Source organism: Saimiri boliviensis, chromosome 11 (genome assembly GCF_048565385.1).
Source record: "Saimiri boliviensis isolate mSaiBol1 chromosome 11, mSaiBol1.pri, whole genome shotgun sequence".
Lineage (NCBI taxonomy): Eukaryota > Metazoa > Chordata > Mammalia > Primates > Cebidae > Saimiri > Saimiri boliviensis.
Genome location: NC_133459.1, coordinates 95,012,325 through 95,038,259, shown reverse-complemented (window position 1 = coordinate 95,038,259; position 25,935 = coordinate 95,012,325). Strand labels below are relative to the sequence as shown.

At 46.0% G+C, this 25,935-nt stretch overlaps 1 protein-coding gene across 1 annotated transcript in view; it reads left to right on the top strand.

The window, feature by feature from the left end:
• The window catches only part of PTGFRN (prostaglandin F2 receptor inhibitor), an 81,004-nt gene that overhangs the window by 29,065 nt on the left and 26,004 nt on the right, over positions 1-25,935 (top strand). The window contains exons 2-4 of the mRNA XM_039460858.2: positions 7,401-7,769; positions 11,019-11,432; positions 15,838-16,218. Of these exons, the coding sequence (XP_039316792.2) occupies positions 7,401-7,769; positions 11,019-11,432; positions 15,838-16,218 (1,164 nt within the window). The remainder of the gene's footprint in view (positions 1-7,400; positions 7,770-11,018; positions 11,433-15,837; positions 16,219-25,935) is intronic.

Below are 25,935 nucleotides of genomic sequence, written 5' to 3'. Positions count from 1 at the left end.
AGTGAATGGTCTTGTATGTCTTCTATTCATTCGTTCATTCATTCAACAGCTATTTATTAAACAGCTACTATTTTACCAGCCCTGTTCTAGGGACTGTCATTCAGCAGTGGACAAAACAAAAATCACTACTCCTATGGAACTTACATTCTACTCGGAAAAAACAAAAACAAAAACCAGGCAGTAAATAATAGTAAAAACATGTAAGCGTTCACAAAATATTTTAGTAGTAATTGATAAGGAGAAAATTTGGCAAGAGCAAGAATGGGGATGTGCCGCTTTAGGGTGGTCAGGAAAGGCATCATTAAGAAGGTGGTGTTAGAATACAGACCTCAAGCTGGTGAGGGAACCAGTGGGATGAATGTCTGAGAGTGTCCTGTCCTGAGGAAGTGTGCAAGGGCCCTGAGGTTGCAGTAGGTGAAAGCCTGGGAGAAGAGCATGGCTGGAATATAGTGGAGGAAGAAGAACAGACAGGAGGTCCAAGAAATAAAGAAGGCCAGATCTCGTAAGGATTGCCTCTACAAGGATTTCAGCTTTTATGTGAGTGAGATGGGAAGTGATTGGGGAGCTTTGAACAGAGTAAGGTATAACCCAACTTAGATTTTTCAAAGATCACTTTTCTGTGTTGAGAATAGAGAGCAAGAATGGAAGCCAGGAGACCAGTAAGGGACATTGTAGTAATGCAGATGAGAGGGGTGCTGGACTGGGCCAGGGTGACAGCAGTGGGGGTGGCTGGTGGGTAGATTTTGTCCTGTCGGTGATAAGGCACCATTAAAGCCCTTTGGTCAGTGAAGTGACATTGGATTTGTATTTGGAAAATGTGATTTCAGCAGCCCTGTGGAAGGATTGGAGAGTTCAGACAAGGAGATGAATCAGTTTCTAAAGCTCTGATCACTAAGAATAAAGATAGAAAGGTAGAGACCTTACAAGGATGTAGTCTTATGCTTGTGGGAAGGTTGTCTGCCCTGGCCAACTTCTCAACAGGGGATAGGAATGGGAAAGATTTACACATTAGGAAATTCCTCTGTAAACCTAGCCAAGCAAGCAAGGTGAATGATTATCATCAGGTTTATCCTAGAGGTGGCCTGCCCAGCACGTAAGTAACTGCAGCCCCTTGCCACAAGCCAGGCATGGTGAGTGCTGTAGCATTGGTTCATTTAATCCTTGCGACCCTCAGGGAGTGTGGCGACAGACAGGGACACTGAGGCACAAGAGGGTTAGGCACAAGGCTGTTTTACCTCTAAAGAGCCTCACCGTGATGCTTTCTTCTAGAAGATCTCTTTGGGAGATTCACAATTGTCTGATTGTCTCGAAACTTAAATGTAAAAAAGTGATCACCTCATTTCTTTGTGAACTGTGGTAATGACGGCTTCAGAGAATTGGTGATTGCTGGGTAGCAATATAGTATTTCAGTGCTCTTTGAGTTGCCAATGACAGAAATTTCCTTTACCTTAAGAACCATAAGTGGTCTGGTGATGGTGGCTTCTACCTGTAATCCCAGCAGTCTGGGAGGCCAAGGTGTATTAGGCCAAGCATTTTCACACTGCTGATAGAGACATACCCCAAACTGGGCAATATATAAAAGAAAGAGCTTTAATTGGACTTAAGTTCCCCGTGGCTGAGGAAGCCTCACGATCATGGCAGAAGGCGATGAGGAGCAAACGCCATTTTACACGACGGCGGCAGGCATAGCCCATGGCTGGAGAAGCCTCACGATCATGGTGACAGCTGGGAGGAGCAGGTCACATCTTACAGGGATGGTGGCAGGCAAAGAGAAGAGCACTTGTGTGGGGAAACTTCCCTTTTTATAACCATCAGATCTCCTGAGACTTACTCATTATCACAAGAACAGCATGGGAAAGACCTGCCCCCATGATTGAGTTACCTCCCACCAGGTCCCTCCCACAACATGTGGCAATTCAAGATAAGATTTGGGGTAGACACAGCCAAACCATATCATTCCATGCCTGGCCCCTCCCAAATCTCATGTCCTCACATTTCAAAACCAGTCATACCTTCCCAACAGTCGCAAAATCTTGACTCACTTCAGCATTAACTCCTAAGTCCACAGTTCAAAGTCTCATTTGAGACAAGGCAAGTCCCTTCTGCCTATGGGCTTGTCAAATCAAAAGCAGGTTGGTTACTTCCTAGATACAGTGTGGGTACAGGCATTGGTGAATACAGCTATTTCAGATGGGATAATTGGGCCAAAACAAAGGGGCTGCAGGCCCCATGCAAATCTAAAATCCAACGAGGAAGTCAAACCTTAAAGCTCCAGAATGATCTCCATTGACTCCATGTCTCACATCCAGGTCACACTAATGCAAGAGATAAGTTCCCATGGTCTTGGGCAGCTCCTCCCCTGTGGCTTTGCAGGGTAGCGCCTCCCTCCCGGCTGCTTTTATGAGCTGGCATTGAGTGTCTGTGACTTTTCCAGGTAGATCTACCATTCTGGAGTCTGGAAGACAGTAAGACAGTGGCCCTCCTTTCACAGCTCCACTAGGCCATGCCCTAGGAGGGACTCTGTGGGGGGGCTCCGACCCCACATTTCCTTTCTACACTGCCCTAGCAGAGGTTCTCCATGAGAGCCTTGCCCCTGCAGCAAACTTCTGCCTGGGCACCCAGGTATTTCCATACATCTGAAATCGAGGCAGAGGTTCCAAAACGCCAGTTCTTGATTTCTGTGCACTCACAGGCTTAACACCATGTGGAGGCTGCCAAGGCTTGGGGCTTGCACCCTCTGAAGCCATGGCCCAAGCTTTGTGTTGGCCCCTTTCAGCCACAGCTGGAGCACCTGGGACACAGGGCACCAGGTCCCTAGGCTGGATACAGTGTGAGGCCTTTGGGCCTGGCCCATGAAACCTTTTTTTCTTCCTAGGCTTCTAGGCCTATGATGGGAGGGGCTGCCCTGAAGACGTCTGACATGTCCTGGAGACATTTTCCCCATAGTCTTGGGGGTTAACATGCTTCTCGTTACTTATGCAGATTTCTGCATCCAGCTTGAATTTCTCCTCAGAAAATGGGTTTTTCTTTTCTATTACGTTGTCAGGCAAATTTTCCAAACTCTTATGCTCTGCTTCTTTTATAAAATGGAATGCCTTTAACAGCACCCAAGTCACCTCTTAAATGCTTTGCTGCTTAGAAATTTCTTCCGCCGGATACCCTAAATCATCTCTCTCTAGGTGAGAGTTCCACAGGTCTCTAGGGCAAAGGCAAAATGCTGCCAGTCTCTTTGCTAAAACATAACAAGTATCACCTTTGCTCCAGTTCCCAACAAGTTCCTCATCTGCATCTGCAACCACCTCAGCTTGTACCTTATTGTCCATATCATTATCAGGCTCTTGGTCAAAGCCATTCAACAAATATCTAGGAAGTTCCAAACTTTCCCACATTTTCCTGTCTTCTGAGCCCTCCAAACTGTTTCAACCTCTGCCTATTACCCAGTTCAAAAGTGGCTTCCATATTTTTTGGGTATCTTTTTAGCAACGCCCCACTCTACTGGTTGGTACCAATTTACTGTATTAGTCCGTTTTCATGCTGCTGTTAAAGACATCCCTGGGACTGGGCAATTTACAAATGAAAGAGGTTTAATTGGACTTAGAGTTCCACGTGACTAGGGAAGCCTTGTAATCATGGTGAAAGGCAAGGAGGAGCAAGTCACTTAAGGGGATGCTGGCTGGCAAAGAGAGGAGAGCTTGTGCTGGGAAACTCCCTTTTTATCACTATCAGATCTCATGAGACTTATTCACTATCATGAGAACAGCACGGGGAAAACCTGCCCGTGTGATTCAGTTACCTCCCACCAGATCCCTCCCACAACACAGGGGAATTCAAGATGAGATTTGGGTGGGGACATAGCCAAACCATATCACAAGGCAAGAGGATCACTTGAGGCCAAGATTTCAAGACCAGCCAAGATTTTGAGACCAATCTAGCAAGACCCCATCTCTACAAAATGATTTTTAAAATTAGCTGGGCATGGTGGCACGGTGCCTGTAGTCCCAGCTGCCCAAGACCATTTGATCCCAGGAGTTCAGTGAGCTACAACTGTGCCACTACACTCCAGCCTGGGTTACAGAGTGAATCTCTGTTTCAAAAACAGACAAAAATTTTAGAAAAGAAAAGAAACGAAAGTGGGGATGAGTGGAATTGCAAGAAACTGGAATGTCCAGGGAAAGGGGTGTGTGGGTGTGTGTATGTGTGGGTGGACATTCTTGCACACGAGAGTGTGAGGTATGGTTGCATTTGGAGTGGTGTAGAAGGCATGGCTGGATCCAGCAGCTCAGATGCTGCCATTTGGTAGCCACTGGGGTGGCTCTCTGACCTCTCCAGTCTAGGTGCTGGATCCTGGGTCTGGGTCTCTTCTCCTGTGGATGACTTCTCCTCATGATCAGGAGGCCTGCCTATGTGCAGCTTAGAGTTTATCATCTTTATATTACCTTGATTACACTGAAAGCCAAAGCCTCTTTCTAAGAAGCTTCAGCAAAAAGCCAGAAATTCTGATTTACCAGGTTTTAGCCCTGGTACCCATCTCTGGGACTGGGGGTACAGTCAGTCTCATCTGAGGCAGTTAAGGAATGGTAGGCAGCCACTGCGGGTCTGCTTTATGGTTGCCAGAATTAACAGGTGTGAGGTCAGGGTGTCATCCTGAGCCACTAAGTTACCTTAGAAAGAAGTAGCATGGGCCAGGTGCACTGGCTTATGCCTGTCATCTCAGCACCTTGGGAAGCCAAGGTTGGAGAATTAAGCTTGAGTCTGAGAGTTTGAGACCAGCCTGAGCCACATAGCGAGACCCCACCTCTACAAAAAATAAAACCAGCTGGCTGTGTCATGGTGTGCATCTGTGGTCCCAGCTACTCATGAGGCTGAGGTGGGAGGATCGCATTAGCTCAGAAGGTTGAGGCCACAGAGAGCTGTGATCATGCCACTGCACTCCAGCCTGGGCAGCAACAAAAAAGAGAGAAGGAAGGAAGGGGAAGGAAGGGAATGAAAGAAGGAAGAAAGAAGGAAAAGGAAGGAAGGAAAGAGAGATGGAAGGAAAGGAAAGAAGTTTCACATTCCAGCACTACTCCTCAACAGCATGTGGGCTTGGTGCTACCATTCTCTGCAGAAACATATGGGACTCATAGTTCTTCTAAGTTACCAGCACCCATAACTTTATTTTATTTTTATGGAGAGTAATGTGATTTCAGGTTCAGCAACTTTTCTTTGAGCTGGAGTTCGGTCTGGGCCTGCCCCCAAGATGGGCTGGGAGGAGAAGGCAGTCAGTCAACCCCTGCTCAGAACCCACACTTCCCCATCACCTCTTTGCTTACGTGGATACTTCCTTTTTTCCTTCTCAAAGTAAATGATAATGGGTGGAGAAAGCAAGATATAGCTTTAATCCAGTGTTCTTTTTTTTTTTTTTTAACCCTGACTCAAATTAAGGTATAAGATTTCCATCATCTTCTGGTACACACATACCTTTGTTAACAAAATATAAGGAAACAATATTTATCTTTTACTAAATGTAATGTACTCTAAGATTTATTCTAATTTTTTTTATTTGGTTTAATTTCATCTTTAAAAATATGCACATGCTGGTCACGACTACTATAAATTCATTTCACAACCCACTAAAGGGTGGCAACCCAGAATTTGAAAACATGAATTAAACCAGTGGAAAAACAGTGGCAGTAGCATATGAGTTTGCTGGAGCTGCTGCAACTAAGTACCATGAACCAGGTTCATTGAACAGACATTGACTGCCTCACGATGCCAGAGGCCAGAAGTGGGTGTCGGTGAGTGGGTTCCTTCAGAAAGCTGAGAGGGAGAGAATCTGTTCCATGCTTCTCTCCTAGCTTCTGGTGGCTTGCTGACAATTCGTGGCAGTCCTTGGCTTGTAGACATATCACTTTAATCTCTGCCTTATCTTCATGTGGCTTTCTCCCTGTGGGCATGTCTGTGTCCAAATCGCCCGCTTTAAAACATTTTTTTTTGAGATGGAGTCTCGTTCTGTAGCCCAGGCTAGAGTGCAGTGGCATGATCTCGGCTCACTGCAACCTCTGCCTCCCATTACCCTTTTTTTAAGGATACAGTCATATAGGATTAGGGTCTCACCATATTCCGGTATGACCTCATCACAACCAATTATATCTGTGACAACCCTGTTGCCAAATAATGGTCACATTCTGGGGTAATGGGGACTAGGACTTCCACACAGGAATTTCGAATGAGGACAAAATTGAATATGTAACAAGTGATTAAAAATACAAAATTAATAGAAGGTTCCCATTTCCTGGAGGCCTTATTACATGACAGACTCTCCCCTAGACATTTTATTTGATTAACTCAGCAAAGCCTTCTTGTCCCAATTCATAGTGGCAGAAGTCAAAGGGAAGAGAGGTCTCTCAGACGGAAACTTGGGTCTCCTTGATTTCAGGCATGCTCTCTCTTGTTCTTTCTCTTGTATATGTGATTGCTGTACTCTTCATAGAGCATCAAGAAGGCACCATACGTGTTTATTGAAATGCTAAACACAGGTAGTAAATTACATTGCGATATCCTGCTGAAGTTCATTGCAATGAAGACATCTTAAAGAACTCACAGGTGCCAGTCATAGGGTCCCTACCAGAGAGGCCTGGGACTTGTGCAGTCTTAGGGAAGGGAAGCCCGTGAGCTCGTGTGTGTACTCTGGGCTCATCCCCGGCAATCAGCCGCTGCATTCCTAAGAGCGCCCAGCAACCGCCTGCGTGTCTCCCTTTGTGCTTCCCCATCCTCATTCTGAATTTAGAGCAGAACAAAGAGTAGAGAAGGAAATGAGCCAGAAAATGGAAAATTAATACTTGGTAAAATTGTCATATTTTAAAATTAATTTATAGGCAATGTCAGATAATAGGAGTTCAATCATTTTATCAGCAGGCTGCTCTAGGATTTTAAAATTGGCGTCCGTCATTGTAAATCAGGTCTCAGGAGCCCCAGGAAATGGTCTCTAGGGATGAGAGTTGATACAGGGTGGGCAGAAATGTAAATACTTGACTAGCTCTGCCCTTTTTTTTTTTTTTTTTTTTTTTTTACACAAAACCTAAAATATTTTTGTATCACATTGAGTGATTAGGGTGTGTTACATAGTAACGGGAGGGAAGAAGCTATTCAGATTTATGGTTAGCCTGCTTTTGATGCTTATCTTCCTCCCTGTCAGTCCTGGGAAACTGGTTGTGTAAGAGGTGCTCATTTTAAGGTTGTATTCCGGGCTCATTATTAAAGGGACAGGCTTAACCTTCTGCATAGACACATTTTCCCTAGCGGTTTGGCTGTCACATTTCTGCCATCCCTGTGAGCAGGAGCATCCACAGGTTTGTCACATTTGTTCTGGGAAGACTTTCTGTGATTAAAGAACTGCCTTTCATCTCTTATCATTGCAGGTCTTTGTCAAGGACGTGTGGTGAGAGTCCCCACAGGGACCCTGGTTCGAGTGGTGGGCACTGAGCTGGTCATCCCCTGCAACGTCAGTGACTATGATGGCCCCAGCGAGCAGAACTTTGACTGGAGCTTCTCATCTTTGGGGAGCGACTTTGAGGAGCTTGCAAGCACCTGGGAGGCGGGGTTCCCAACCCAGCTGTACCAGGAGCGGCTGCAGAGGGGCGAGATCCTGTTAAGGCGGACTGCCAATGATGCCGTGGAGCTCCATATCAAGAATGTCCAGCCTTCAGACCAAGGCCACTACAAATGTTCCACCCCCAGCACAGATGCCACCGTCCAGGGCAACTATGAGGACACAGTGCAGGTTAAAGGTACAGTCCTCACATGGGCTTATGATGCCAGGGGCCAGACCTTTCTCTGCCACTGGGCTGTGGGTGACTTTGTCAAGAGATTTAATTTCTCTGGGGCTGTGCTCCTTCCTCTGTCCAGCAGAATAGTCAGGTCTTACCTGATTGAAGGCAGGGGATAGGCCAGATGACCTGAGAGGGCCCTTTTCCACTCCAGTGTGGTTCTGAGCCATCCTCTGCCCAGTGAGCTGGAGGCAGCATGATGCAGTGGTGGAGAGCTGGCTCTGCAGCCAGGTTGCCTGTGCTTGTTTATAGTCCAGTTGCTGGCTCTACTACTTGTCAGCTGCATGGCTGTGGGCATGTTCCATGCCTCAGCTTCCTCTTCGGCAACCTCAAAGGTTGTAAGGACAGGCCGGGCATGGTGGCTTATGCCTGTAATCCCAGCACTTTGGGAGGCTGAGGCGGGTGGATCACCTGAGGTCAGGCTTTTAAGACCAGCCTGGCCAACATGGCGAAACCCCGTCTCTACTAAGAATACAAAAATTAGTTGGGTGTGATGGTGTGTGCCTGTAATCCCAGCTACCCAGGAGGCTGAGGCAGGAGAATCACTGGAACCTAGGAGGCAGAGGCTGCAGTGAGCCGAGATTGCGCCACTGCACTCCAGCAGTGAGCCGAGATTGCGGCACTGCACTCCAGCCTGGGTGACAGAGCAAGACTCCATATCAAAAAGAAAAAAAAAGGATGTGAGGAGGACAGGTGAGTTACCGTGTGTAAAACCTTAGAGCAGTGCCGTCATAAGCATTCATTGGTTAGTGACAGGAAGGGGGTGGTCATGTTGAGGATGCTCAGCTTTCTAGGAATAACAGACACTTCAAAGTTTACTTTGTGACTTTCATGATTTAAGTACTTGTTTGTACCGGAAGTTGTATGTGTTACATGTAGAGAAAAAACAGGTGGTCTCTGCTAGCTTATTGACCTAGCCGTGCAAATAATTACACCTTATGTACCTGGAATGTTTTAGGATTTGTTTTAGAGGTTTTCTTTGTTTGTTTCATTCTCCAAGTCCTTTTAAATTTACTCACACATTCAATTCTCTGAACCCAATCAAAATAGGGCAGAATATGTCCCTCATTTATACATGAGGAAATGGAAGAGCATAGGTTAATTACTTGCCTAAAATCACACAGCTAATTAGTAAACGAGCAAGAACAAACCATTTTAATTTGGGGCTAAGAAAATAGAAACATTATAATTGTTGTTATTGGTACTTAATTATGCATTTATTTGTACCCTGCCTTGTTCCCAAGTGGATTTATGTCTGGGTCAGAATGTATGTAATTATCAGAAAGTAGAAAATGCACATGATGATATAAAAAGACAGGGTTGATTGAGGCATTCATTCCCTCATGACTTGTAGAACCCTATCATAGCTCAGAGACTGTTCCCTCACTAGACTCATCAGGGGATAAAACTGCCATGTCCATTAAGGAGGTAACGAAACGCCCAGTCTACCTCTTCTTTATAGAAAAAGACATTCTTGCATTGGAGCTAAGTAATGCCACATGCCCACCAGGTGTGGTGGCTCACGCCTGTAATCCCAGCACTTTGGGAGGCCAAGGCAGGTGGATCATGAGGTCAAGAAGTCGAGACTATCCTGGGCAACATGGTGAAACCCCGTCTCTACTAAAAATGCAAAAATTAGCTGGGCATAGTGGTGCTCTCCTGTAGTCCCAGCTACTTGGGAGGCTGAGGCAGAAGAATCGCTTGAACTTGGAAGGCAGAGGTTGCAGTGAGCTGAGATTGCGCTACTGCACCAGCCTGGTGAAAGAGTGAGACTCTGTCTCAAATAGTAATAATAATAATAATAAATAATAATGGCACATGCCACCTTTTCATTAAGTCAGACACACCTTGTATTCCCTGGGAGTCTCCTCTTGAGTGGGAGGAAGGGCAACAGGAGAATCTTCCCACCCCAGCCCTGCTTCCTCCAGTGTCTTTCAGCCTCTTCTGTCTTTGGATGGCCGGAGACACAAGAGGAGGCCTTTCTTGGGTGAGGAAAGCAATGGATGACCATAAGAGACTGCTGTCAGGTGGAGCTTCTGATGGTTACCATGTGTGGTCCAGGGTCTGCCTGGCCTTCAGCTTCATGGGTCTTGAAGCTATTCAGCTGTGCCTGCCCCAAGAGATGAGCTGGCCTTGAGAACTGAGTCATATTAGCCAGACTCACAGACTGATATATATATACAAGAAGGTCATTATATTTATTTTGCAGTAGACTTGGGTCTTTGGGATGTGTCCTCCTAAAAATGTAGCCATTTTTTAATGTTATCTGGGATAGCCCCTTCTCAAGGACACTGAATTAATTTCTGAGTGTGGAATTGGGGGGAAAAAAATGAAGAGATGATGAACAGTGGTGTGGGAGCGTTCTCGTAGCCAGCTCATCGACAAGCCCGATAGATTTTCCCTGCTCCTTGGTAGCGGCCCCGTTTCTGGTTACAGGAGTAGCGCCATCCACTGCTTACTGCTTTTTACCTGAATAGCACCACCATACTTCCTCGATCACTGCTCCCTTTTTCTAGGCTCTGTAGAAGTGCCTGAGCCGGTTCCTACCATGTGGATATGCCGTGCTCACCCTAGTCATTCTTGGGCATTCCTCAGGCTGCAAGCCACAGGCAGCCCATGCCACCCTCTCTCCCCTGTGGATCTTGCCACTTTAAGTCTAGAAGGTCACTGTATCTGCAGACTCTGAGGGCTCCCTACCCTAGCCCTGGTCCTAACCGAAGGAATGTTTGACAGTCACAGCCAGTGATTTATCATGACTGCCAAGTGCCAGACACTGTCCTGGGAACTTGCCGTGTTTAACTTGTTTAATTCTCATGTCAACTCTGTGATGAAGGTCCAGTTGTCATCCCCCTTTTAGGAAACTGAGGCACAGAGGGGTAAAGTAACTTGCCTTAGGGGTGACAGAAGCACATCCCTTCCCCAAGGCAGGACTCCCACAGGGAGTTTTCACCACTCAGTTCTAGCATGGGGTTTTATTGGTAGATCTTACTTTGCTTTTTCAAGTCAGAAAGTCAGTTGAGATTACAGATGAATCCAAAAGGGAAACCGTCCATCAGGGCCCTGGAATGGGGGAGGGAGAAGGAAATGGTCTGTGGTTGCAGCGATGGTCAGGGCTGTGGCCAGTAGGCCCTGGAACTGACTGGCCCTTACAGGGTGCGGGGGGCGGGGGCGGTGTGGACGGGCTGCTGACCCAGCTCTCTCTCTCTGCAGTGCTGGCCGATGCCCTGCACGTGGGCCCCAGCGCGCGGCCCCCGCCGAGCCTGAGCTTGCGGGAGGGGGAGCCCTTCGAGCTGCGCTGCACCGCCGCCTCCGCCTCGCCGCTGCACACGCACCTGGCGCTGCTGTGGGAGCTGCACCGCGGCCCGGCCCGGCGGAGCGTCCTCGCCCTGACCCACGAGGGCAGATTCCACCCGGGCCTGGGGTACGAGCAGCGCTACCACAGTGGGGGCGTGCGCCTCGACACCGTGGGCAGCGACGCCTACCGCCTGTCAGTGTCCCGGGCTCTGTCCGCCGACCAGGGCTCCTACAGGTGTGTCGTCAGCGAGTGGATCGCCGAGCAGGGCAACTGGCAGGAAATCCAAGAAAAGGCCGTGGAAGTTGCCACCGTGGTAATCCAGCCGACAGGTGAGCTGGAAACGATGCGTTACAGGTGATGCTATTCTGTGACTGATGACAGTGGTGTAAAGAACTGGGCCAGGGAGCCCCATGGCCTTCTGACAAGAACTGCTTCTGCTTCCCATGTGAGGCCTTAACTTCAGGGGTGAAGGCAGTAGGGTGGTGTTGAAAGGATGGGGGGCGGGGTGCATTGGTTTTGTGCTGAGGATGCCTGTCGTTTTGCCACACAGCTGCTTTGATCTAAATTCATGTCCATGGAAAGCCGTGGCCTACAGGTAACACGAAGGCAGTTCTTTCACTTAAGAGTGCCATAGTCCCTCAGCCAGATTAGGTGGGGCTTGGTGCTCAGTGGAGCTTTGGGGTGAAGGTATTCACACTCTGCCCCCTAAGCTTTATTGCGTTTGGTGTTTCCCAAGTCCTTGGACCTGCCTTTCTGTGCAGCTGTTGGGATGTGTGTCTGGCTCATCCCAAAACCTTCCGTCTAACTTGCATGCTCTAGGCCTGCCTTTTGGTCCCGGAAGATGTATCTTTCCTGGTAGGGGGAGGAGCTCTCTAGGGCAGGGCCAGTTCTTGCTTACCTGTATCACCTGTATCATACAGACCACAGGAGCATTCAGTGCTGGGGCCTATACAAGACGCCCTTTGTCCTGGCATCTTTTTTTTTTAGACCCTCTACTGCAACTACAGAAGTAATTAAGAAAATACGAAATGCATTTTAGAAAGCACATAAAAATCAAAGGAAAACATGCTACTGATCACTCATTAAGAACCTGCTGTGTACTCAGCTCTGTTCTGGGCCATCTGTTTTTGAGGCTCATTCCCAGGCCCTGTGGAAAGACCTTCAGCAGAGACCGTGTAAAGAGACCAAGGCAGGGCAATGTCATTGCTCAGGATGAATGGGTGTCCTTGGTTTTCTGTGAGTCAGTCTTCAGGTCTCAGAGTACTTTGTTGCTGTTGCTACTGCCTTCTGTTTTGTTGTTGTTGTTGTTGTTGTTGTTTTTAGGCAGAGTCTCGCTCTGTCACCCAGGCTGGAGTGCAGTGGCATCATCTCGGCTCTCTGCAACCTCCGCCTCCTGGGTTCAAGCGATTCTCCTACCTCGGCCTCCCGAGTAGCTGGGATTACAGGTGCTTGCCACCACATCTGTCTAAGTTTTGTCTTTTTGGTAGAGATGGGGTTTCACCATGTTGGTCAGGCTGGTCTTGAACTCCTGACCTCAGGTGATCTACCTGCCTCGGCCTCCAAAGTGCTAGAATTACAGGCGTGAGCCACTGCACCCAGCCGCCTTTTGTGTGTTAAACTGGGAAGACCTTGGTTGGACTCATTTCCTGAGCATGAATGTGAATATGTGGCTGCTTTGTTGCTCAGATGGGAAGGAAAACAGGAAACAACATGCAGGGGGAGTGTTTTGTCTCTGAAGCTGCCTTGTCCTGAGCGCTTTATTTAGTCTGCACTTACACCACAGCACAGGACCTGGATTTGGAAAAGTGAGTGGTGGAAAAGCAGGTCTGAGGTTCTTGAGTAACTGTGGCCGTTGAGGAGAGGAGCTGCTCAGTACCAGTCAGTCTGGGCTCCACTGGCTGCAGAAATCACTTTCTAGATGGTCTTAGGTTAGCTTCCTGATCAGAAGTGATCTCTCTGGAATCTGCCCTAAGAAACCTCTAGATATTAAACTTGCATCAAATAACTCTTTTAATGAGGCAGAAGAGTTAAGAGTTTCAGCTTTGTAGAAAGTTATGCTTTTATGGAAGAATTTGCATCGTAAAGACTTTTTTTTTTGTTTCAAACACGCCACAAGACCTATAATATCTATCTAAGAGACTTGAACACTCTGAACTTATTAGGTAGGTAATATCTGACTCAGATGAAACAGCGTTCATAATCTTTTTGTGCCATGAGACTTCTCGACAGCCTTTTGAAACCCACAGACCTTTTCTCAGAATTAACATGTTTTAATTCATAAAATACAGTACACAAGATGACAAAGGAAAATAATTATGTAGAAATAGTTATCAAAATGCTTGTAAAGCAAATGGGTTTTGTAGTAATATTATGCTGCTTTATTAATGCACTGGTAATAAGATAGTGGCAGGCTTAACAACTACTGTACTTTCTGAATAGTAATGAGTATATATGATATTTCAGGATACCTGCAACAACTATAATGTGATGGGAAAATATCTGTGATTTCTATTTGGGGTAGTCCCAGGCACAGGTAGTCCCATACTGCTTTGTTCCTTACTTTCACAGTGGGAAGAGATGCTATATTTCAGGTACAGATTAATAAAAATAAAGATGGAGTTTTTTTTCCCATCCAAGTTCACAGACTGTCTAAATTCTCTTTGTGGTCCTGGGCTAAGAACGGCCGCACTAGGGTCATGATTCTTCTCATCTTGTCCACACCTGCCCTGTTCATAGCTGGCTGCTTATATATGCTTATCACATCGTTATGATAAATGGCGCGGAGTGAAGCCGTGCTGACCATGTGGCAGTGAGCCTCCTCCTCCCCCTCTCCTCCCCGTCGTAGGAGTGGTCCGGTTACTGCAAACTTTGTGTCTGATTTATGGATTTAGTTATATTCAGGGGCAGGGAGCCTGCCCCACCACAGGCTTTGTCTGAGGTCCCTGCTTTCATTACAAATACTTAGAACTGGTTCTTTTTTTCCCTTTAGCCTACTCCATCCTGTCTCCCAGCAGTTAACTCCCAAATCCAGAATGTGTGGGACCTATGGTTAGTGATGTGACAAGACATTGAGCCTCTTGCACAGAGAAAATTACAAAGTGAACTACACAGCTGAAGAGGCATCCCTGCCAATATTTTCTGAACCTGAGACTCTGTTTTCTCCATCCACACAGTCCACAGCTGCTTGTTAAGTACTTCTTCACTGACCCGACTCCCTCCCGAGTCGTCTTTTACTTCCAGTAGCTGAAGTCCTGGCAGAGGTGACTCCAGCAGGATTCCAGGGTTTCTGGCCACAAGCTTTGACTGTAGAACGGTTCAAACTGCACATCCTGGCCCAGGGTAGCAGTTTCCATACTTAGTCCTCTCAAATGATACCCTCAGGTTACTTTTGGCCCGTTTAAAGAGGGGAGGGAGAGAAAGAATTAGAAGAGGTGGAAGGTGAAATTGGACTTTTAAATTCCCTTTTGTAATACTGTGCCCACCTCATTTTCTGTCTCCTGTCTGGATGGATCTTGAACTTGACTTGAAATATTTGTTTGAGGTATTGTCAGGCTTTGGACACATTCATATGAAAGTAATTTACGCTGAAGAGCATGGGCTTTGGAGTTGGGTCTTTTCTGAATTGAGTCCCTGAGCTTCCTGGGGCCAGAGCCATTCAGTTGATGCCAGCGACTTGCTTGAATCCCCTGGGAAGTGCCTGGTACTTGTCATCTAAGTAATCGTTCCCCAGGCATTTCACAAGTTGATGTTTTTCTACTCTGATTACAGATGCTCTTTTAGAATCTTCTGAATAGAATAAAACGTTTCCACCGGAAAGCTTTGACAGGGGAATGCTGAAACTGGATCTGCCTTGAGTTTGTGACACCAAGTACTCCAGTACTTCATCCAGATATAGTCTACTTTTAATTATCCACATTAATGAGAAAGGACAGTAATGCAGATAGTCCAAAAAGTATTATATTTTCATTTTCTAATATGTTTTATGATTGGCTTTTAGGTGGGTATGTCTAAGAAATAAATGACGCTCTCAGTACCTTACATTTTGAAGACTTGACTCAAGGAAAATTGTCTAGTTTCATTTTCCTGGCCCTTCTGTTTAGGACTTTTCCCTTTTATCCCGAAGACAGTTTTACCCTCACTCTGCCACCCTATTCCCTAGCCCCCAACTAACAATATGTACCAGTCACAACTAAGCCTTCCTCTTCTATAAAACCACCTAAGTTTTATCATGCACATGGAGAAAGTATAATTTTAGTTTTGCAGTCTTCCGTAGACTGCTTATCAAAGGAAAGCAGAGCAGTGAAGAGGAGTTCCTAAAGGCAGGTAGCCTGGATTTGGATTCCAGCTCTGCCACCTACCAGCTGTGTGACCTTGGGCAAGTTACTTAACTTCTCTGTGCTTCAGTTTCCTCATCAGTAAAACAAGGATAATAGTACCTACCTCTTAGGGTTGTTTTGAGGATTATAATACCGAAAGCACTCAGAACACTGCCTGGCATATATAGCAGGTGTGTATAAATGTTTGCAGCTCTTGTTGTTTTTATAAAATAAAAAGAAATGTAGTGTGTTTTGTTAATTTATTCATGAAGTATTTCTCAAGCATTTACAACCGTACAAAGCCTTCTCACTTTCATGCCATAAATAAGAACTTAAAAGGAGATGCTCTGAAGAAGGTGGAGGATAGAAGGGGGAGACCAGCTGGATTACCTAGATGTATTTGTTTTTCATTTTCAAGTTCTGCGAGCAGCCGTGCCCAAGAACGTGTCTGTGGCTGAAGGAAAGGAGCTGGACCTGACCTGCAACATCACAACAGACCGAGTGGATGACGTCCGGCCTGAGGTGACGTGGTCCTTCAGCAGGACTCCGGACAGCACCCTGCCTGGCTCCCGCGTGTTGGCGCGGCTTGACCGTGATTCCCTGGTGCACAGCTCACCTCACATTGCGTTGAGTCACGTGGACGCACGCTCCTACCATTTACTGGTTCGGGATGTTAGCAAAGAAAACTCCGGCTACTATTTCTGCCACGTGTCCCTGTGGGCACCCGGACACAACAGGAGCTGGCACAAAGTGGCGGAGGCCGTGTCTTCCCCAGCCACTGTGGGTGTGACCTGGCTAGGTGAGTGGTTTGGAGAATGACTCTTAACCTTTCCAGCTTAACCCCTCCTCAGTTATCTGAAGGAGTTACCTCCGGAGGCTCCGTGCTTTGCGTTATTTTGACGTTATTTCGGTTGGTTCATGCGTACTTTGGCCCAGATAGATCCCAAACTCGGGGTGAAAGCAAAACTGGCTGAAATAGAATCTGGTTGGGAAGGGAAATGTTTAGATAATGTGGCCTCAGTTGTCTCAATACCCTCATTTGAGAGTCTATAGTTCCCTTTTGCTGTCGACATTTGCAGGGTCAGGGCACTGCTGAGTGGCTCTTTGAAATGAATCTGTGCTGGAGGGAGAAGGCTGCCTTCTTGTTTGTTTCCCTTAGACTCCTAGGTGCTCCCTGGCAGGAGCTGGCACTTTTCCAAAGCCCAGTGCAGAAAGAGAATTCCTTCAGTCATTGGAAAGCGGTTTTTTGTTGTTTTTTTTTTTTCCATGTCATACCCTGGAATCCCACAATATGTTTGCATATACCAGTTACAAGTCAAGCGCCTGCCTGCTTCTTTTTTTTTAATTTTTTTGAGACGGAGTTTCGCTGTTGTGACCCAGGCTGGAGTGCAATGGCGTGATCTCGGCTCACCGCAACCTCCGCCTCCTGGGTTCAGGCAATTCTCCTGCCTCAGCCTCCTGAGTAGCTGGGATTACAGGCACGAGCCACCATGCCCAGCTAATTTTTTATATTTTTATTAGAGACGGGGTTTCACCATGTTGACCAGGATGGTCTCGATCTCTTGACCTTGTGATCCACCCGCCTCGGCCTCCCAAAGTGCTGGAATTACAGGCTTGAGCCACCGCGCCCGGCTACGCCTGCCTGCTTCTGTACGCTCGTTCTGTGGATGCTCTCACCCGAGACATAATTTCCCCAGTGGAAGAGCAGAGTGGCTCTCAAATGTTGCCACCCGTTTTATAATGACCTACCATACATGTGTAGATCTTGGACATGTCCTCTTGTTTTATACTAAGCTCCTCTTCCCCTATCTCTTGTTTCCTAAAATGTTTGCCCTCTGGACAAAATTGACACTAACTTTTCCTAATTTTTGTGATGTCTTCTAATTGCAAGTAATCATAGGAGGGATGGATTCAAGCTGGGTGTGGAAAGCTTTGCTCCCCACCCCCATTATTACAGAGATGGAACAGGCCTACCAGTCAGATTCTTCTCTGTTTTGGCCTCTCTACCGTCCAGGAATGCCTGAGCCCTGATGAAGGCGTTTGGCATTGCTCTGATGATTAGCAGGCAAAACAGATCTTTAAAGGCCAGGAAATCATTTCCTCCTTTGTCTGATTCTTCTGCTGTGACCTCCAACTCATATACTTATCTCTTCCTTAGCTCTGATGGAAGTCTTCTCTCGGGTTAGTGGCATAGTCACTGTCTTCTTTTTCCTAAGAAGGCTTTATTTGGCAAAGATGGGGAGTTGGCTGGTGGAGACAGAGGGGGCAGGGAAAAGAAAAGCAATGAGAGTAAGCAGAAGGGACAATCCAGTTCTGATGGAGACGAGGCAGGGTGTTCATCAGCCCTGTTAGCAAAGTGATCCTTTGATATCTGAAAAGTAAAAGAAGCGGGGTTTATCCGGCGAGCTTTTATTCCTGCTGTCTGAACCCCGTGCTGGAGAGTCACTATGAAGTACTGAACTGGAACAATGCTGGCCCAGCTAGAACTCTCCTTAGCAACCTTCAAAATAAAACAGATGTTGTCAGCACCAAAAGAAGATTTTTCATCTCTGGAGCTGAATTTGTCTCACAGCTCTGATCCTTGGTGTATTGTGTGGTGCTGTCAAATCCCAGCACTGGCTCGCCGTACCCGCTGCCCCTTCAACTTCTGAATCCCCAGCTCGAGGACTTTTTTTTTTTTTTTTTTTTTTTTACTGAAAGTGCTGCTTGCACTCCAATTTGAGGGCTTCTTTGAAGTACTTGTGCATTGATCCCGGCATACCCGGGGGGAGATGCAGGGACTGTCAGACAACGGGAGGAGAGCTCTGGGAGGAACGGGTTCCTTTAACTGGAAGGGATTTGTTGGTAGACATGTTCTCCAGAGAGTGAAAAGAAATAAAGAGACTAAATTGTGGAAAAGGCTCAGTTATTATCCTAAGGATCCTGTCGTTTGTTTTCCTGTGGAGTGCCACTACCACTGTGAAAGTCATCAGTGTGCTTTCACTGACCGATGCTAACAGATACAGAGCCTGCACCCTCCCTGGTGCTTTGCACGTAATAAGCACTCAATAAATATTAGCTGAATGGGTAAATAAACCAGTACCAACACATGGATTATGTTAAAATAGATGCATAGGAAAACTAGAATTGCTAAGAAAGCAGTGATGTTCAACTCCTAGGATATTCAGAGATACTTGCCCCTGAGTAAACCTAATGAAAGTGTGAGCGTTATGAAAAATGATTGTATTCTTTTTCTTCCTCTTAAATCTTCTCCTCCTTCCCTGTGTCCGTGACTCAGACCATTACAGCAGCTTGGACACTTGTCAGGAGCGGGTAGAGTATGAGCACGGCAGCAGACCCTGCCTTCTCAAAGACTTACCCGCCGGACTCTGTCCGGAAGCCAGTGATCCCGGCCGGACATTCCATGCTTGTCTCTAGATATGTAACGTGCATGTACACAGGTGTGGATACCATACCACATACAACTTGAGACCAATATCAGGTAACTGAGAAGTGGCCGAAAAGGATAGACGGACAACCTGCCAAGCACTCTGTTTATATAGGTGATCTTAGGTCGTGTAACTCTAGAATGTTGTCACAGAAAAGTTCTCGAGACAGCTGGCTCTCTACACAGGTAAGATGCAAAACTCAGTTTTGCCACTTGACAGATTAAAGTGAATAGTTACCATTTATTGAGCATCTACTGTGTGCCAGACACTGGGCTAAGGACTTTATATGCATTAAATGTTCAGTGTGAAAATATTTTTGGCCTTGAGACTCAGCTTCATTCCTGAAACTCCAGAGCATAGCCCTGGATAGTCCTTGCCTTCATTTGCTTGGGGCTGGTTACTGAGCCAGGTGAAGGGTTTGAAACTGGTTGGAGTCTTCTAGAGTTCCACTGTGTTAAGCAGGAAGACAGGGCAGTGACATCAATGGGTCCGGCAAGTCCAGAGCACTTACAGCTATTGAGAGGATCATGATAATTTTTTAGAGGATGAGAAAAAAACCTCTTTTACCTAGAAATTATGTCCTACTTTGAAAGGGAAAGAAAAAAGATTTAAATTGGCTTGCAAAATGAAGTACGTTTTAAAGCAGGAGACGTAAAAATAAAATCAAGATCAAAAGGGTAAAAGAATAGATATTGCAAGGTGGTTGGCATGAATTAGTTATTATATTTGAGCACTGAATTTGCCTCTGAAGTTCTGAAGAGTCGAGACAAAAAAAGGATACGATTATACAGTTCTCTTCTGAGGAAGGAAAACATAAACGCTTTCAAAGAGACAAACTTTCTCTTGGCACTGAATTTATCATGTGCTTTTTCGTTTCGGGGCATTGGAAAACATGATGGACAGTGCTTTCAACTGCTCTTCTACAAAAGGCCCTAAATGATTGTTTAAATGGATGTTCCTTATATCCACCCTCTATAAAAGCCGTGGACGTAAATCTTAAGTGTGTGAAGGAGTTTCTGTAAGAAGCTGAATTACTATCGGGGACAAATGATGCTTTGTGTTGATCCAATTTAGTATATGTCTAAAACAGAGAACCTAGCAGAATGGCTAGTTAATCTGCACATTAAGCCATCTCCTTCTGCTATCAGATGTCTTAAATGAGCCTTTGGCAAGAGTTGGATACTAATCAGTTCGAGCTCTCTGCCCAAAGTACCAGACTTCCGTGGTGTTAACTGGAAAGAGTTTCATGGGCTTTGGATGTTAAGAGCTGGAGGAGGGAGAGCTGAGTTCTGCTGTTCAGTCTTCAGAACCTGATTTGCATTCTTCCCCACTAAAGGACTGGCCCCTCTTCCAGCAGTGTGCCAGCAAGGAAGGTAATTATTTTCTTTAAAAGGAGCTGTTAAGCTGCTCAGTACTTGGTAGAAACCTTAGAGTTCTGGGCCATTTATAGGAGATAAGATTTAGACCTGTAGGTTTTTCAAGGATAACTGTTATCAGCTGTCTGTCCAGGATTATTCTGGAAGGCAGAGGAGCACACGGCCAAGTGTTGGAAATGCTGATCTCAAACTCCTGCCCTCAGGTGATCCATCCACCTCTGCCTCCCAGAATGCTGGGATTATGGGTGTGAGCCACTGCGCCCAGCCCTTCACAGGTATTTCTTCGGGTGCAGGGCATAGATATTGCATGCAAATGATGTTATTTTTATTGCTCTGAAATGGCTAGTGCTCCATACATCCTCATAATGGTTCTGCAACAGCAAGGTAAGGAGTCCCCCCTCCCAACAACAATAGCTCCTTATTCGTAGCCTTGACTGGTTAAATGTTGGTGAATACTTAATTGTTATGCAAATAATGATCGTGGCATCACTTTGACAATCGGTCAATATGCTCAACTGCCTCTGAAGTACCTACCCAATTCAAAATAGTAAAACCTGGCTGGGCGCGGTGGCTCAAGCCTGTAATCCCAGCACTTTGGGAGGCCGAGGCGGGTGGATCACGAGGTCAAGAGATCCAGACCATCCTGGTCAACATGGTGAAACCCCGTCTCTACTAAAACTACAAAAAATTACCTGGGCATGGTGGCGCGTGCCTGTAATCCCAGCTACTCAGGAGTCTGGGGCAGGAGAATTGTCTGAACCCAGGAGGCGTAGGTTGCGGTGAGCTGAGATCGCGCCATTGCACTCCAGCCTGGGTAACAAGAGCGAAACTCCATCTCAAAACAAACAAACAAACAAACAAACAAAACAAAATAGTAAAACCTGACATCAGCAGAGGCTGAGCACTCCTTCTGTTTCTTCTAACTGGTGCATGCAACCATTCATGTAATTAGCTCTGCCAAGTTAACCAAGTTTCAGAGGGGGTATTAGAACACGGTCCTGTTGTACACAGTTCAGGATAAGTGCTTCAGCTGTTGCCATCACTCTTGCCTTCTGGGACGTAGCAGGCTTTGAGAAAGATTAATAACCTGGGTATGTAAGGAGGTTGTACATTTGATCATAGTCAGAACCAGGCCATGGAGCCAAAGCCTGCCCTATGATTTTTGCTTTCACACACTGTGCAAGGCCTTAGTCTTCCGACTTAGCTCCTCTGGGCTTCATTTTTGCTTTTTGTTTGTTTTTCATTTGGAAATGTATATGAAAATAGTACCAATCTTATAAGGTTGTTATGGAGATTAACTGAAAATACAAGGAATGCGTATAGCATGGTACTTGCCATATAGAAAGCCCTGTTAAATGCTCATTGTTATCGTTATTACTGTAAAATGGGGATAATGAAACCTTCCTTACGAAATTGTCATGCGAGTAAAAGGAGGTATTTTGTATGAAAATCTCTAGATCAGGCTCCTGTGCATAGTACGCACACAATACTTGTTTTTACAAATTGCCCAGTGATTCTGAAAGCTTTTCATTGTTTTAAAAGTTGTGACAAAGCAGTTTAATGGGCCATTCTTTTTAAAGCCTCTCTTTCCAAGAGGATCACTCTTTTGGAGTCTGTGTGTAGCCTTGGATATGGTGTGGACAAGAGCAGATACCTTCCTGGCATCCGGATTAAGGAGCAGATGCCTGCTTCTCAGAATTTTAGTGATGCTGCACTTGGACTGGCCTCAGTATTCTGTGAGAGGGCTTACAATGTGTGTTGTTGTTTGTTTTTAACTTTTAAAAATAGAAATTTACAAATATTCACAGTCAAAGAAATAACCACCAACTTCAACAATAATCAATATTTTGCTGATCTTATTTTATCTCCCTTCCCTCTTCCAGACACCAGACACACACAGAGACACACACAGAAACACATACTTTTTTCTTCTGGAAGAGGATAAAGTATATCCCAGACATTATGTCATTTCACTGTTAAACACTTTAGTATGCATCTTTAATGATAAGCATTTTTTAAAACATAACCACCATTACATTCTTGGCTGATTTCTTGATGAGACCAAGCAGAATGTAGCAGTAATCAGTGGTGAAATGCTTGTGCCCAAAATGAGCATTTTAATGCAAAATATTAAATTTAGTTCAATTCAGCCAGTATGTTAGTGTTTTTTTTATGTACAAGGCACTGCATGCACTGCACGTGCAGAGAATCAAGGTGGCCGTCCCTGGCCCCGGGAAGAGTCCTGTGGAAGGCCCATAAGACATACATACAAGTAACCGAAGTTCAAGGCAGTATTCACATAAAATCCTTAGAGAGCAGGGAGCTTGGCAGGTGGTGGGATTTGTTGAATACGAAGTAGGAGTGTGGCACTCGAGTTCAAAGGAGGCATTCTCCGTTGAGTAGAAGAGGATACATGGAAGTGGTATGTGCGTGACAGACCTTGAAGAAGGGCACAATCTCTGCAAACCATTTTTAAAATTGTGAACCCGTGTTAAAGGACACTTTCTATACATTGCACCAAAACAAAAAAGAATTCAGAACCCACTCCTGCTCCTACCATTCTGACATGGTGGAATCATATCTTCCCCAGGAATGCAGGTCTAAAGTTGACCCACAAGGCTGGTGGGTAGTTCAAAGGAACCTGCCCCTCGTACGTTCACAAGCCTAGAATCCACTTGTTTTTGTTTGCTTTTACATTAAAACCGAGGCATCCTTTTCTGAGGTCTAAGGTTACTTTTAAGAGAGAATGAGACCAACTGTTGAGGTCAATGAAGAGATTTTTCTTTCCTTCCAAGCCGGAATTCCTGTAGCTAGATACCCACATTGTGCAAGGTCCCCATACTGTCATTCTGCTCTTTGGGTACGTAGGATTTAAACAGTCATTTCAAGGTGGAGAATGGAGGAGAATGAAAGCATTTCTTAGTCATTTTAAAAGCTACTTGCCGAGCAGGTGGCCCAGGTACTGAGGCAGACAGAACAGCAGGAAGGAAGGCAGAGAAACTGGAAGCACAGGAGTAGCTAGGGAGGGTGCGACAGGTGACAGCTGAATGGAGTTGAGAAGGTCGTGGGTGCTGTGGTTGGGTGCACGCAGTAAAGGTCCTTGATGGCAGGTTAGGGAGCATTTTCTTAACTCAGCAGGTGAGGGAAGAAGCCGTGGGAAGTTTGTGGAACAGATGTCCTCGCAGTCATGTCAGTCGTATCAGGTGGCATTGGGAGGTGGTCAGTCCAGTCTTGGCTAGAGGGACTGAAGGCCAGGACGAAGGTGTTGTTTGTGAGGTTTTCACTTCTATTTGCAAATATTCATAAAGTGTCTACTCTGCATCAGGCCTGGGAACAAAGAAATGGAAGAGACACCGAGGAGGTAGAATGTGCGAGACTCAGGAGCCCTTAGAGTGGAGAGGTGGACGGGAAGGAAGAGTGTTGAAGATGGCACACCTTTCACCGTGGGAATGAATGGCGGGGATCTGGTAGCAGGAACAGTTGTTGAAAAATTTGGAGGAGGGGCTAGCTGTGTGTGTGTGTGTGTGTGTGTGTGTGTGTGTGTGTGTGTGTCTGTGTGTGTGTGTGTGTGTGTGTGTTTGGAGTGAGATAAATTTGGTTGTGAGTTTGCTGCTGTCACGAGGCCATGGCTGCCCACTCAGAATGCCCAGACCTCAGCTCAGGCCAGTGCTTGGGTCTGGTGCCTAAGGAAGAGCTGGGTTTTCATGTCTGGGGGAGGGAGCTTTGGGGTGTGAGCTGGCCAGGGAGTAAGAGGACAGAGAGAGCTGCCCAGGTGGTTGGCACAGGAGCTAGTTTTGACCACCTTTTTCATGTGTTCTGTGATCTGACCACTAATAGGTGAGTCAAATCACTCTTACCATGTTTTTTCAATTGACGGATTGCAATTGTGTATATTTATGGTGTACCCCATGGTGTTTTGAAACACGTATACATTGTGGAATGGCTAAATCAAGCTAATTAACGTATCTATTACCTCACATACTTATAATTTTTTGTGCTGAGAATGTTGAAGATATATGCTTAGTTTCCAAGTATACAATACATTGTTATTAACTGTTTTCACCATGCTGTACAATAGATTTCTGGAACTTACTCCTCCAGTCTAACTGAAATTTTGTGTCCTTTGACTAGCATTCTCCCTTCCCCACCCCCCAGCCTCTGATAATCACCATTTTACTCTCTGTTTCTATGAGCTCAGCTTTTTAGCTCCCACATATGAGTGAGATTATGTGGTATTTGTCTTTCTGTGCCTGGCCTGTTTCGCCTAACAGTGTCCTCCAGGTTTATCCGTGTTGTCGCAAATGGCAGGATTTTGTTCTTTTTTATGGCTGAATAATAGTCCATTGCGTAAGTATACCACATTTTTTTTTCCCTGTCACCCAGGCTGGAGTGCAGTGGTGCAATCTCGGCTCACTGCAACCTCCATCTCCCGGGTTCAAGTGATTCTCCTACCTCAGCCTCTCAAGTAGCTAGGACTACAGGTGCATGCCACCACCCTTGGCTAATTTTTTGTATTTTAGTAGAGATGGAGTTTCACCATGTTGGCCAGGCTGGTCTCAAACTACTGACCTCAGGTGATCCACCTGCCTCAGCCTTCCAGAATGCTTGGATTACAGGCGTGAGCCACCGCACCCAGCCCCCACATTTTTAAAAATCCATTCATCTGTTGATGGACATGGGTTGATTCTGTATTTTGGCCCTTGTGAATAATGCTGCAATGAGCGTCTACTGTCTTTCATCATAATTTGACAGCCTTTGAAAAGGTGCCACTTTGAAAGAATCGGCACGGGGGTGGCAGTAAACCATGAAGGATCAAAGGGTCTGTCACCTGTGAGGAGACAGAAGAGGAGTTCCCACAGGCAGCTTCATGGTGTTTTGGATCACACTGGTCAGTCGGGCTGAGGCGATGGCCTGCAGGGAGCTGTCTTCTGGGTCAGATTCCCTGTGGCAGTAACTTAGTGTCATGGCAGCACCGCAGTCAGTGTTCCCAAAGATCACATGTCAGGCAGCGGAACTTAGAAAATACCAAGTTTAGCAGACAGTAAGTTTGGTTCATCTGTGAGATAAGGATGGGTCTGTTCCCATCTGCCACTTTCAAGCCATATGGGCAAGTCACTAACTTCTTTAAAGCTCTCCCCTCAGAAATGGGGACTGTGAATAGTAATTACAAATATATACACGTATATGTGTATATGAATATGTATGTACCTGAGTACACACACACACCAGGTACCAGTCTAGGCACTTAAAAGTACAGTGTATTTTAAGTCTTTTTTTTTTTTTTTTTTTTTTTTTGTGATGGAGTTTCACTCTTGTTATCCAGGCTGGAGTGCAATGGCGTGATCTCGGCTCACCGCAACCTCCGCCTCCTGGGTTCAGGCAATTCTCCTGCCTCAACCTCCTGAGTAGCTGGGATTACAGGCACGCGCCACCATGCCCGGCTGATTTTTTGTATTTTTAGTAGAGACAGGGTTTCACCATGTTGACCAGGATGGTCTCGATCTATTGACCTCGTGATCCACCCGCCTCGGCCTCCCACAGTGCTGGGATTACAGGCATGAGCCACCGCGCCCGGCCTATTTTAACTCTTAAGCCTCACAATGCCATTATGAGCTAGTTACTGTCCTTCCCATTTTCACAGATGAGGCACCAGAGATCTGAGTAATCTACCCAAGGTCAATAGTAAGTAAATGACAGAGCCAGGATTTGAAC